This window comes from Oncorhynchus kisutch, linkage group LG16, assembly GCF_002021735.2.
Source record: "Oncorhynchus kisutch isolate 150728-3 linkage group LG16, Okis_V2, whole genome shotgun sequence".
In the NCBI taxonomy this organism is placed as follows: Eukaryota; Metazoa; Chordata; class Actinopteri; order Salmoniformes; family Salmonidae; genus Oncorhynchus; species Oncorhynchus kisutch.
The window spans coordinates 21,837,764-21,852,054 of NC_034189.2; the positions used below are offsets into that span (position 1 = coordinate 21,837,764).

The following is a 14,291-nucleotide window of genomic DNA, read 5'->3' on the forward strand; positions in this document are numbered from 1 at the left end:
AGTTTGTGTGCAGCTTTCAGATTGGGACAGCGCCATCGCTCTGCTTTGAGACAAGCATGGGGACTCCTCTTGAAAAATGATAAATCAATGTAAGATTTGTTTTCACTGAAGCTCTGTTTGGATATTGGTTAGGCTACAATCAGGCTGGGAAAATGTTAGCTAAATTGAGGTGAGGGCTGCTCATGATCATCTTGTCTAGTTGGCTCATTTATTAGAACAGTTTGCCAGCATGTTATGTAGTTTAGTTTAGCAAGTGGATTATTTTGCTCTTCACTCACAGTCGCTTAGTAGCATAGGACTACTCCCGACCAAAAGCATGTGACTTCAATCAATGTGACTTTGTTTCACTGAATCTCTGTCTGTATATTTGGTTAATTGCTCTCTGGCTGTACAAGTGGAAATGGTAGCTCATTTATTCATTTGCTCATCTATCACTGATCAGAAACATTTAGCATGCAATAATGGAGCCCAAATCAAGTGTGAGGCTATTATTTTTGCTCAATCGAGTAAAGGCAGCTACAAAAGCCCGCGGTTGTGAAATATGAACAGGATACTCGCACGCTTTTGAAAATAGGATCGCAATTATAATTTTTATTTTTCCCCCACATTTATTTACATAAAAAAAACGTGTTAACAACCCAATATTATTAATCAACCAGGTTGTCACCTTAATAATTATAATAGTAGTCTTACGTTTTTTTATTTTTATTAATGCCAATACTGTTTTCTATGCTTGTTTTCACTTAATACTTTGGGATACTGGTGTTATGTCAGATTTTATGAGGGTTGCCAGATTGGAGTAAAAATCTGTATTTGCCAGTTTTTAAAAAAGCATTATTACAGGGCTGTGAAACCAGAGCCAAATGGCTTCAGACTAACATAAGGTAACATAATTCAACTAAAAATATGCAACTCTATCGTTTTGAAAATACATTTTATAGTTTCTGAGCCCCTGCCAAAACAAATTAATAATGCTGATTTTTGATGGTGTATATTCAATAGATTTATTAAAATAGATGCCCTCCAACATCTGCACACCACTACTGCCACTTGTCCCTGGCATGTCAGCCTGCACATGGTAATTATAAAAGGCTTATGCAGGCAAAACGGTGGTAAAAATGGGTCTGTTTGTAAGGGGGGGGGGGGGGGGGGGCAGATAAACATTCCCCTTTTTTTTCTCTATGTGAAAGCAGTATAACAAGTAAAAGGTAGAGAAGTGGAGGTGGAAAAACAAAGAAGGACAGGAGCCGTGGATAGAAGTGATTACCGGGCCCTACACTCTCTCTCTGTCCCTCTGTGTGTTGTTGTATTTGAGCTCTTTCTCACTGTGGGCTAGTTAGAACGCTGATGCACTAACAACACCAACGCAACGATCATACAATGAATAAGAATGCCCTCAGCGCTACTGGGTTTGTATAAAATGCCACTGATAGTTGACTAGTGAAATAGAGATTTGAATCAAGTAAACTGCCAAGGATCTCCTCCCAACGTGTTGTTCCACTGTTGCATAATAGCACCAATGAACCACAATGTGAAAATCAATTGTAATATACATGATGGAAAAGGGGTGTACTGTACTCAGCTGATTTTCCCTTAGGTGTCCATGTGTTTACCTCATAAAGATCAAACTGTACTTTCATAAACAGCAGCCTCTCCATTCACATGGGATAGAGCAAGGCAAGCCGTACTCAACAGGGCAGTTGCCTAGCAATAGTGGTCTATTTTGTATTGGGCCCCAGGAGCAGAGATTGTAATGAACATGTTTCCATGGGATTGGTCTATCTGTACATGTCACACTTTTATTTGGTTCAATAATCTCAATACATATTCCAGACAAATTTGGTCAACATTCACCCTGTGTAATTTGCTTGACAATAATGAATTACTTTCTCTAACTCCTTGACATCCACAGTCAGAAATGGTACACAGTGCAGCATTACAACAGAATGGCAAAAATACATACTGCATGATGTCATAACTGCTATGATAGCTTGTATATTAATATATTGCCATACTTTATCTACTGTATGTAGTTCAGTTGATATGAAAACACCATGGGAGTTAAACTCACCGAGAATTCATAACCATGTAGTGTGTGGGAAGATAACAAACACTTACCGTCTCATACACTCGCTGTCACACACCTCTCAGATAAGGGTGAGCTTTGACGTTCCTCTCCACTACCAAAATTCTCACCGGACACATCATGGTTCTCATTTACAGTAAAAAATTAACACACTTTGTTAATCTACCTCTCTACCTCTTATTTATACTGGCTCGCTCTCCCTCTCTGTTTTCTTTCACTCCATATCTCCTCTCCTCTCTTGCTTTACCCATGCCTTGACATCCTCTGCTCTCTCCTCCTGGAGCCAGGGTTGTCTCCTGGTTGCCCTGACATTAAGTCATCTCTAGGTTGTGGTGGTAACTAGTAACCAGGGACATGGAATAGAGGTAGAAGCCACCTCCTATAACCCTGACACTTCTCACTGTCCTCACAGTACGGTATTTTGTATGTACACTGTCTTTTTCAATGTCCAGGGTATTAAGAATGACAGTTGTGAGTCAAATTACTGTGGATATCATTCAAGTGTGGAATACAATGTTTTATGATTTCGGGATATCAGTTCAAAAAGCAGCAACCTGATAACTAGTTGAGTTACTGGTGCTGGTCTAATGGAACTTATATGATGTTTAGTCTTTCTATCTGTTTATCTGCAAGACCCCAGGAGACATATTGCCACACATGCTAACATCCTCTCTGAATTATACAACACGACTAAAAGTATGTGGACACCTGCTCGTTGAACATCTTATTCCAGAATCATTGGCATTAATATAGAGTTGTTCCTCCTTTGCTGCTATAACAGCCTCTACTCTTCTAGGAAGGCATTCCACTAGATGTTGGAACATTGCTGTGGAGACTTGGTTCCATTCAGCCACAAGAGCACTAGTAAGGTCAGGCACTGATGTTGAGCGATTAGGCCTGACTTGCAGTTGGCGTTCCAATTCATCCCACAGGTGTTCAATGGGGTTGAGGTCAGTGCTCTATGCAGGCCAGTCAATTCTTCCACGCCGATCTCGACAAACCATTTCTGTATAGACATCGCTTTTTGCACGGGGCATTGCCATGCTAAAGCAGGAAAGGGCCATCCCCAAACTGTTGCCACAAAGTTGGAAGCACAGAATCATCTAGAACAGGCCTGGTCAACTCCAGTCCTCAGGGGCCTGATTGGTGTCACACTTTTGCCCCAGCCCCAGCGAAAACACCTGACTCCAATAATCAACTAATCATGTTATTCAGTTAAAAATGGAATTAGTTTAAATCAGGTGTGTTTGCTAGGGATGGGGGGAAAATGTGACAACAATAAGGCCCCCGTGGACTGAAATTGCCCAGGCCTGGCCTAGAATGTTATTGTACGCTGTAGCATTAAGATTTCCCTTCACTGGAACTAAGGGGCCTAGCCCGAACCATGAAAAACAGCCCCAGACCATTATTCCTCCTCCAAACTTTACAGTTTGGCACTATGCATTCGGGCAGGTAGCGTTCTCCTGGCATCTGCCAAACCCAGATTTGTTCGTCAGACTGCCAGATGGTGAAGCGTGATTCATCACTCCAGAGAACGCGTTTCCACTGCTCCAGAGTCCAATGGCGGCGAGCTTTACACCACTGCAGCCGACGCTTGGCATTGCACATGGTGATCTTAGGCTTGTGTGCGACTGCTCGGCCATGGAAACCCATTTCATGAAGCTCCCAACAAACAGTTATTGTGCTGACATTGCTTCCAGAGGCAGTTTGGAACTCAGTAGTGATTGTTGCAACCAAGGACAGACCATTTTTATGTGTTACACGCTTCAGTACTCGGTGGTCCCATTCTGTGAGCTTGTGTGGCCTACCACTTCGCGGCTGAGCCATTGTTGCTCCTAGGCGTTTCCAATTCACAATAACAGCACTTACAGTTGACGGGGGCAGCTCTATCAGGGCAGAAATTTGATGAACTGACTTGTTGGAAAGGTGACATCCTATGACAGTGCCACGTTGAAAGTTACTGAGCTCTTCAGTAAGGCCATTCTACTGCCAATGTTTGTCTATGGAGATGGCATGGCTGTGTGCTCAATTTTAAACACCTGTCAGCAAGGGGTGTGGCTGAAATAGCTGAATCCACTAATTTCAAGGGGTGTCCACATTATTTTGTATATATAGTGTATCTACAGAAAAACGTGTCTCTGATCATGCATGTATGCAGTCAAATAAGATCCCCATACAGTTAGGTTGCCAAAAATAGGATACAAACAAATCACTCTTTGCCTAATTCACAAATATTGTGTGTGCATGTGTTTCTGTGCATTCATGCTGTGGTATGGTGTGTGTGTATCGTATGTCACAATTATATATTAATATTTACACACTATTCAAATATACATATTAATATACAGTGCAGTTACATTAGATGAGAGAAGAGGCACTGTGATACAATGTGTCTTTTTGTATCTTGTTTTTCAAAGCTAAACTTGCTTTTTGCCTGAGTAACCTCTGGTGGCAGAGCATTCCATGATAATCTAGAAGAAAAAGAAACGCACACCTATTTAGGCGAGGTGCTGGCTAGCGGAGTAGAAAACTTGAAAATAAAAGAGAGCAGCACACTCTAGGAGCTCAGATGCAAAAATTGAATTACCAACGTTTCGACAGCCAAGCTGTCTTCATCAGGGTATGAACCCTGATATACCCTGATGAAGACAGCTTGGCTGTCGAAACGTTGGTAATTCAATTTTTGCATCTGAGCTCCTAGAGTGTGCGGCTCTCTTTTATTTCCAAGAGCATTCCATGATGACATGGCTCTAATACATAACTGAGCGATGTATTCAATACATTTTGGGGGTTTGGGTACCGTGAAGAAACCCAGAGTGACGTGTCTGTTCAGGTATGACAGTCAGTGGATCTTATCGCATCGAGTCACCATAATGTATGTGTGAGATTGGACGTTGCACTCTTTCACCCACGAGAGGATGACTCACTTTCAAAACACAGACCCAGCTTCCCCTGTCTCCTTATCTGAGCTGAGTTTAAACTTCAGAGCCCCATGTGGGTGTTATTTCAAGTGAAGAACGGAATCTCGGTACTTCCCAATCACATGACAAAAGTTAAATAGTTTGTCAATTCATCATTATATGGACTGAGCTGGGAATGAGAAAGTAAAGGAAGGTGTAATAAAAAATAAAAAAAAGTAATTATATTTGTAAAGTTTATGGGCAGGTTTAATAGACCCAAATGAAGCCTACCCCTGGATTAAAAAGCATGCTGCTCAATGCTCAATCTTCATTGAGAGTATTTTCTAGTCCAGGAATAGGCTTAATCTGGGTCCGGGAAACTATGCCTCTTTTTTCTGTTCAGTACAAGTTGTAAACTGTTTTGTTCTTTACATAAATACATGATCCCTTTTTACATGAAGTCAATCTACAGGTGGCAGGCACAGAGGAAAATGGTTCCTCAGATCACAATAACACATCAAAGAGTACTGTCTTTCATTTCTTTCAAATGTCTTATCCTCCCTAAGATCCTGTTACTCTTGGCTTTGACTGTAGGACAAGGAAATCACCATGAAAAGAGTTACTGGGTCACCTGATAGGTCCTGGGCTTTGTCTGGAGGATTAGCGTGGGGACAAAGGCTGACGTCACGTTTACGACCAGATACACCCCGGAGAGTGTCAGTAAGAGGGAGGTGCAGGGATTTCTGGGAAGGGTAAAGCCAGTAGAGTGAGTAGAGTGAGTAGGCAGCGGCAACAGAGACAATAGTATGTTGTTGTGTTTTCATAACAGACTGTTGCACAACACGTTTGCAACTATCAGCTTGTTTGATATCAATGTTTCTATTATGCTTACAGTAATCAAGGGCATATCAAATGAGATGGAATCCAAAGGGTATCTGAGCCGGTGTGAGTCACGAGAGTAGACAACAGTGAGACCTATGGGTCATCTTAAGTGACTGATATGGGTTTATCTATAGGCTAGACAGATATTAGCAGATCGGCTATAGGACAGCATAGGAAGTTGACAGCTCAAGTCATGGCTCACTCCTGTTCTGTTCAGTTACAAAGTAGTCTGATGTCATCAAGAAACAGACAGGTGAATTTACTTCGGGATCTGGAATTTATTTAAAGATTCTAACTGGTATCTTCGCCTCTCTCCTCCCCCCATAAGGCAGTTCTGTTGTTTATAAGACACAGACAGACAGGAGCCAGTTCGGCACAGATTAATATCAAAATCACTATTTCAAAAGAGAGGAAACCTTCTTGATGCAAGCACTTTGTCTTACATTCATGGTTCTGTTATATCTGGAAAATGTGGGTGAATATCAGACAGACATTGGCCAAACTGTAGCAGAATGGCCCACTAACTCTCCATATACAGTAAAAAAGGATGTGTGGGTGGAGAGTGGGAGGGTTAGCACGTGGACGCCGCGTCTCTTTGATGACATCACTATTTCCAAAATATTAGTCATAGGTTACTATTTTTTTGGGCACTCTGTCAAGTGAAAGTCCCTCCCACACTAAGAAATATAAATATAGCCTAATAGCCAATTAATTCAGACAGTTCATTCTCGTTGAACGAAACAGCTCCCAAAGAGAAAGAAAAATGTGTTCAGATCTTGAGTGCGGAATTTGTTACCGAAGCTACAACACCGGCCGTCGGTGTCCTCGTGAGTTACAGTGTAAACACAGCTTTTGTGAGCGCTGTCTGGTGACTCTTTCCCAATCCTCAGTATGTGAAGTGGAATCCACGAAGGAATGTTCGCCGCAGGACAAGACAATTGTTTGCCCACTCTGCCGATACCCGACCTCTGTATCGGGAAAAGTGAGGGCAGCGCTTCGGGTAGACGAAAGTGTTCTAGAGCGCATGGTGGTATCTGACGTTCTCGGGGAAAGCATGACAGACGACGAGGGGGATAGTGAGGGGAAGGAGGATGACAATGAGACTCCCCATGAGAACTCAGCCGAGGAAAGGAGTTCCAGAGGTGGAAGGTTCCGCCGTTCGCTGAGGCGCGTCTGGGGCAAATTCACTGGGAATCATTCCCAAAGGAGAGCGCGTAAGTAGTCCTATTATATTGCAATACTCTTTTAGTTTTCACGAAAAAACATTACTTAATATTCCGGTAGTTTTTCATAGCCTACTTTGATGGTATTGACCTGCGGACCAAAATAGGCTATTGTAGCCTGCCCAAAGAAGGACATTTATTGTGTTCTCTTACATATTTTATTTTTCCCCTACAGATTGTATGACTGATGAGGACCTACGAGACCTCTTCATGATGTCATGCTATACCATTTGATGCGGACTTCATTGATTGGAAAGTCATCAGGGCTGCGTTCAGTACGTTTTTACGTTCTGGCACGTTCAGTTGAACGGATCCGGTGCTGTACTGAACGACCAGTTGAAAAACCGGGTTGGAGAAAGCTGTCGGCATGGCCACTGCCCTTTAAATATGTCACACATTGCTTCAAGCCACACCTCGCCACACCCACCAACGGGAGCCACCCTACCTCAGTCTGTTCAATAACGTTTTGGGGGAAACGTGTCAATCGGTACAAACCGTTCCGTAACTTAGGAAACGTTCGAGCGAACTGAACGCACCTCAGTGGCACCTGATTGATCAGAGAGGGGGCGTTGCCGTCCACGAGCCTACACTACAGTAACCCATTTGGACTGTAGAAGACTGGCGGGTCCAGTTGGAAGTTGGAGCAAGCAGTAATATGTATTCCATATAATAGCCAACTAGGCCTCTGTGTCCATTTCTTCACACATGCATGTAATAATTGGTGTTGACCAAACACATAATGGTAACAGAATTGTAAAGACTATAGGCTGTTCTTTGAAGCCATTGGGCTACTGAATGAAATAGTTTTATCTAAAATTGTATTTTTGTGTGCTTTGAAGTAGCCTATGGCTTTCCATTTCCAACTATTAGAATGTGTTGAATTTTGTTGGTGCTCAGTTCAAGAAAAAAGTACTTGAATGTAGTGTATTTATTAAATTCACTTTTATTGATTGTGTGTGATATTTTGCACCTTTGTTTTGTTGTAATAAAACATGTTATTGTTTTTTAAATGTTCTTCTCTCGCCGGGATAAATGGCTTGCAGTAGTAACTGATGCTTGCTTTTTCGCTGAAGAATAAGTTAATAAATAATACTGTTCTGAACTTCTGCTTGGTTTACCATTATTTAGAATATAAGACGGCGTAAGCTCATGTCATATAGACCTATCCAACAAGTGAGACCAGGTGTCATGTTCCCCCAAAATTCTGGAGGATGCAATCAACATAATTGGTTGCACCTGTGTTCACATGGGCCTGGCGTGTGTTCAGTGAGGTGAAATGTTCAGAAAATTTCAGGACGCAAATAGAAACGTAACAGCGCTAACGCGATTCCCTGGCCTATTCTATACAGACAAGAATATGTTTTAATCTACACAATACATCCCTATTGAAAAATACTGTAATGTTGCACTCTTCTGAACGGGTCCTGCATTAGATGCACCTGTTGAGATAGCAACAGGCACATCTAATATGCTAATCAAGGGGCTCTCTGACCACAGTGTGCTATTTAACAACTAGAGGAGCAAGAGGTTGATCAAACAAGGCTTTTTTAAATTGATCTTTTTACCTTGGACTCTTTTTCAGTTACAATCTACTACAATCTGATTGTGCTGTCGTGTATCATATGTTGGTTGCTGCCCAGCAATAATGTCAAGGACTTTAAGACTTAATTCGAGGTATGTTCTTCTCTTAATCAAGTAACCTCAGACTATTGCCTAATACTTTGTACTACGATAACAATGAGAAATTGACTTGTCTTTCAGTAATGTAATTATCACTAATGAAATCAAACTTTATTTCTATTTTGTATTAGACTTCTGTTCCTGTGTCTGGTATTAGCTACTGTGGAAGTCAGTAGTTCATGTTTATCAAGGGGTAAGAGTAATAAGCATGATACCGTTTCTATTTTTAACTTATTGCACAGAAAGTGAATGTTCTTTTCGGGTCATATCTATGTCCGTGAAGTTTTTGTTTGTCATAGACTTCAATACGTGAGTTGGACGACTGGTTAACAATATCCAGCTGCCCAGGGTTATTGCTCAGAATCTATCCTTACATAACCTGTGTGCTTGACCTCACATCTTGTGACATTAAATTGTTTTGAGGAGATATGATTTAGACTGTTTGGAAACCACATGCTCAGTGAACTTCCATAGCTGCTGTTACTTTATTAGTAAGCATACATATTAAATGTAAGGACAAGTCAACTTTTAAAATATTATATTTAGGGCTCAGCATTTTTTTTTCTCTCAGTCCAAATAATCTGACTAGGAAACTGCACTACCAACATGTCCATTTTTTAAATTCAGTGATCCAATTGATGTGAGGTTGTAGTTCACTTCCCAACAATTTTACTGAGTTACAGTTCATATAAGGCAATCTGTCATAAATGTAAAATTCACTAGGCCCTAGTCTGTATTTCACATGACTGGGAATACAGGTACCTTTTTTTAAAAAGGTAGGGGCATGGCTCAGAAAACCAGTCACTATCTGGTGTGACCACCATTTGCTTCATGCAGCACAACCGCTCCTTCACATAGTTGCTCAGGCTGATTGAAGAAGAGTGGGACAACATTCCACAATGGCTGTGTGATGTTGCTGGATATTGTCAGGAACTGGAACACGCTGTTGTACATGTCAAACCAGAGCATCCCAAACATGCTCAATGGGTGACATGTCTGACTATGCAGTCCATGGAAGAACTGGGACAATTTGTGTACAGATCTTTGTGACATGGGGCTGTGCATTATCATGCTGAAACATGGTGATGGCGGCGGATCAATGGTACGACAATGGATCTCATGGTATCTCTGTATTCACATTGCAATTTTGTACGTAGCGTATGTTTGCCCATACATGCCACCATGGGGCACTCTGTTCACATTGACAAACTGCTCGCCCACACAACGCCATACACGCCATCTGCCCGGTACAGTTGAACCTGGCATTCATCCGTGAAGAGAACACTTCTCCAGTGGCCATCGACTGTGAGCACTTTGCCACTGAAGTCAGTTACGACGCCGAACTGCAGTCAGGCCCAGACGCTGGTGATGACGAGCATGCATGTTTTTTGTTTTTTTTGGGGGGTTGTGCAAACCCAGTTTCATCAGCTATCTGTGTGGCTGGTCTCCGACGACCATGCAGGTGAAGAAGCTGGAAGTGGAGGTCTAGGCTGGCATTGTTACGTGGTCTGCGGTTGTTATGCCGGTTGGACACACTGTCAAATTCTCTAAAACGACGGCGGTGGCTTATGGTAGAGAAATTAACATTCCTTCCCCTGGTAACAGTTTTGGTGGACAATCCTGCAGTCAGCATGCCAATTGCACGCACCCTAGAAACATAAGGCCACTCTAAAATGTGCAGTTCTGTCACATCAACACAATGCCACATGTCTTATTGTCCCCAGCACAAGGTGCACCTGTATAATGATCATGCTGTTTAATCAGCTTCTTGATATGCCACACCTATCCGGTGGATGGATTATCTTGGCAAAGGACAAATGCTAATTTACAGGAATGAGAACGAATTTGAGAAATAAGCTGTTTTTGACACTTCTGGGATCTGTTATTTCAGGACATGGGGACAACACTTTACATGTTGCATCTTATATTTTTGTTCAGTGTATTTAGACATGACATTCATTAATAATACTGAATTGCACTCTTATTTCCCTGTAGACAGGCGAGCAGTACACGAACAGAGAAGTTCTCTCGTAACACAGGGCCCAAGAAAATGGAGGACTTTCAACAACCCTTACACATTTAGCCAGAGCCATAGTCTTGGCCCAAGCCAACCGGTCCCCAGTAGTGTCCAACCTGACCAGGCTCAGATTGTCTTCAGCCTGAGACCGGGAGTCCAGACTGGGAGAGAAGGTTCCCCTGATGGTGAGGAGTCTCCGCCTTCCAACAGTCAAACTAACAGATTTTCAAGCAGCTCTGTGCCCAGTAAGACTGTCCATTTTCGTACCTACCCTTCTAGTGGCCTAGTTAGCCCACTTGTCCCCAGAACCTGGGGTGCCTCTGGTACTTTTCATTCAGTCTCAAACCCTATGACCCAAAGAAGCCATGTTACCACCAGTAGTTTGCAACCTGCCAGGGACACATTTGGCTCCCCTGTTGTTGACGACAACCCCATCCCCGCCCAACAGGCTGAAAACCCTTTGAGCAAGAATGAGAGATCCAAATACAGGACGTTTCTGTCTTCCTACCTCTTCAGGGAATCCCAATCCACTTCCAGCACCTCTGAAACCACTCACAAGGGCCCTAGTGAAGGAATGAAGACCATTAGCAGACTTGGTGCTGCCTCTGCTACCCAAAGTGAAGGAAACTCCAGTGTTCATGAGTCTGGAAGATCCACACATGTCCAAAGGGGTTATGGCTACATAGGCTCTCAGTTGTACCCTACAGCCATTAAGTCTGCCAATGGACAACAAGTGCACCCACCAACTCTGAGCCAATCCGGTTCTTCTAAATTAGATGCTACCAGTGAAGCCCAACCCAGAATTCGACCTCTTATTAGATTTGGCTCTTTCTGGAACACAATGGCCCCCACTGCAACTCAACCCACCCAAAGTCCCTCTGAGCCTGCAGAGAGAGAAACTGCCCCTGACCAGTCTTTGAAAACCAGGAGTGGTTATGTCCTTTGGAAGAAACCTGGGCTAAGCAGCTCATCCAGTGGTCAGTACGGGTTAGCCACCGGTGGTTACAAACCTGGAAAATCCACAAATGTCAATACACTCGGAGGGTTCCAATATCAAGATCCCGAAAAAAACATTGGCTCCCATCGTGAGTGACGATGACATACCCTCTGTTGCTATCAGAACTTCAGTCAACACAAACACTGCAAAGAGTCAGGGTACTGGCTGGAGAAATAGTCATGGTATACCTAGGGGCATGATAATGAGTTCTGTCAGTGGGTATCCAAATGTATACAGAAAGTATAGCTTTGCCCCTAGAATTCAGGTAGCTTCCACTACAACTTCCTCTGCCCAAAGCGATACTCTAGCCCCAATGACATTCAAATCAGGTCCACGAGAAGTCCAACTTGCGTCCATAGAAGACGACCTAGTCTCTAACAGCCTGCATGCCTCCAGCAATGTCCAGTCTTCAGAAGTGCAGACTACTACCACTGACATGTCTGGCTCTACCACGAGATCCGGTAGGCCTTGGTTTCTTAGATCTACACCTAGCGAGGATAACGAGGCTAAAATCGGCCATGTTTTCAAGGGATCCCAAACAATCCTACTACAATCTCCCCAGAGTGAGAGTCTAAAACATGTTCAGCCAACTTTTAGTCTGCCCGGCAACAATGTTTTCCATGACCGTTTGACTGCAGGAGAGGATAAACCTGGTCCAACAAGCTCGGCCCCTTTCAAGCCTGAAGCTAGATTCAACATGTTTGGGTCTGTAATTTACAGACTGCCCAAAGGTTCCAGATCCAAACAGAATGAATGTGTTCTGGGCATAAAGCTCCCAGGTGAAACTAGGCCCTCGGGCAGCAATGTATCTGCCCCTGCTGAAATCCAGCCCACCTCCATTACTTTGACAACAGCCAGTCAGAGCCAAAATGTCCTCAGTAAAGAAACTTCTCAAAGCAGTGACTCATTTCACAAAACTGTGAATCATTCTAGTTATGAAGACCCCAAGTCTCACCCACGTGACTCGGACAGAAATGAAATGACAAGCAATCCCTTTAGATTCATATCTGGTAAACTCTCAAAAAGCCAGAAGAGCTATGCTTTCATGGGCTTCCAAAAACCTATAAGCAAAGCAGGATCAACCCAGGACAAGGATGCTGATCTCTTTGCACAAACAGTGCCTCCCATCAACAAAGCGCATCCACCCCCAGTTGTGCCCACCTCTGCCCCCAGTGTCCACCCAAGCCCTCCCAGAATCCAAGTTCAACCAGGCCTAAGCATCACTGAACTCACAGAGAGTCGCAAACCCACCAGCAGCGTTGTAAAGGGCAGACGTATGAAGGTGAATCGCGTGCAGAGCCAACATAGTATTTCACCTTCGAACGACAGCGCCTCCCAACCAGCTAAGCCCCAAACTATGAGGTTCAAGGCTATCCAATTTGCTGATATCCTAGGAAGTGCCTCTTTCAGTGGAATCCAACCCAGGGGAAGCTCCAGACACCGTGTGCAGTCAACATCCAATACCCCAGCATCAGGTGAAGATGGTGGCGCACTGGACAAAGACCAACCAACACCGAGGGTTGGGGTCACCCCAAGGTGAAGGAGGGGACCCCAAGGCCTTACCATTCCCCAGTGCTGCTGCTCCGAGTGGGGAGGGGGATGGGGGCAGTGTCATAGGGGCTGTTCAAAGTGGTAGGGGACTTTTAGTAGTTTGGGAGCCATGAGGAAAGAACTTTAACTAGTTGAGGGTGTCTGCAGGTGATCTTTCCTTGACGTCAGTCCGGTTTGAATTCATGAATAACGTGACCTGACCCCATAGCCCTGCTCAAGTATTTATTCAGAACATGGTTGTGCTTGTAAATGTGATAATTTATAATAAATATTCATACTTAAAAAAATGTGTTCTCTTTTAATGCAGACTTGCCATTGGGTTGAAACCTAACAATTCAGTGTAGACCAACAGGATTGCAACATGGTTAAACTTTTGTACAGGTGACACCATAAGTGTTAATGTTATATGTGATGTTAGACTTTCTCTTTGAAGAATGTACTTTATGTTGAATCAACCATATTCCCCAATAGCTTTTTAGTCTCGCTTTGTCTATTTTATCTGGTTAGCCACATCTGACATTGGTTTAGCGGCTTATAAATATAGGATGTATTAACAAGCAATTACCCACTTCAAGTGCTGACATCTCAAGGACAAAATACAGTAAATTAACAAGTGATTTTTTTTTTTATTAAATTTTTTTTTTTACATCTCACCCCAAGAAGCCCATTCTAATCTAAAACTAGTGCACTACATAGGGGAGAAGGGTACCATTTGGGATGTATTCATGGTCCACTGTACGTAACATTAGGGTTGTTTGGAAACAAATGATTTGGATTTTGTCATGGGGAGTATTAGTTAGGGGAAATGGAGGAGGAAGACTTATTGGAATTTTGTTGTTAAAATGATAGCTTACCCATCTGAGTCCCTTTTAGCCAGAGGACCTACACAATCTACGGACATACTTTCTCTCCAGTCTCTGCTTGAGGGTTTGGCATAATGGTCCCTTATTTGACA

At 43.0% G+C, this 14,291-nt stretch overlaps 3 protein-coding genes across 4 annotated transcripts in view; 2 read left to right on the forward strand and 1 right to left on the reverse strand.

Moving 5' to 3' along the window:
• Positions 1–2,411, reverse strand: part of LOC109906493 (segment polarity protein dishevelled homolog DVL-2) — a 33,256-nt gene extending 30,845 nt beyond the window's left edge. For both annotated transcript variants that reach the window (XM_031792002.1, XM_031792004.1), the window contains exon 1: positions 2,119–2,411. The gene's annotated coding sequence lies outside the window, so the exon portion shown is untranslated. The remainder of the gene's footprint in view (positions 1–2,118) is intronic.
• A 4,123-nt stretch (positions 2,412–6,534) lies between these two features.
• Positions 6,535–8,193, forward strand: LOC109906498 (RING finger protein 227). Its single transcript, XM_020504209.2, has 2 exons — positions 6,535–7,082; positions 7,267–8,193. The coding sequence occupies exons 1-2, from the start codon at positions 6,632–6,634 to the stop codon at positions 7,323–7,325; spliced, it is 510 nt and encodes a 169-aa protein (XP_020359798.1). The 5' UTR covers positions 6,535–6,631; the 3' UTR covers positions 7,326–8,193.
• A 389-nt stretch (positions 8,194–8,582) lies between these two features.
• On the forward strand, positions 8,583–13,623 carry LOC109906496 (uncharacterized). The gene is made up of 3 exons (XM_020504206.2): positions 8,583–8,765; positions 8,903–8,964; positions 10,767–13,623. The coding sequence occupies exons 1-3, from the start codon at positions 8,737–8,739 to the stop codon at positions 11,879–11,881; spliced, it is 1,206 nt and encodes a 401-aa protein (XP_020359795.2). The 5' UTR covers positions 8,583–8,736; the 3' UTR covers positions 11,882–13,623.
• Positions 13,624–14,291: the final 668 nt, after the last annotated feature.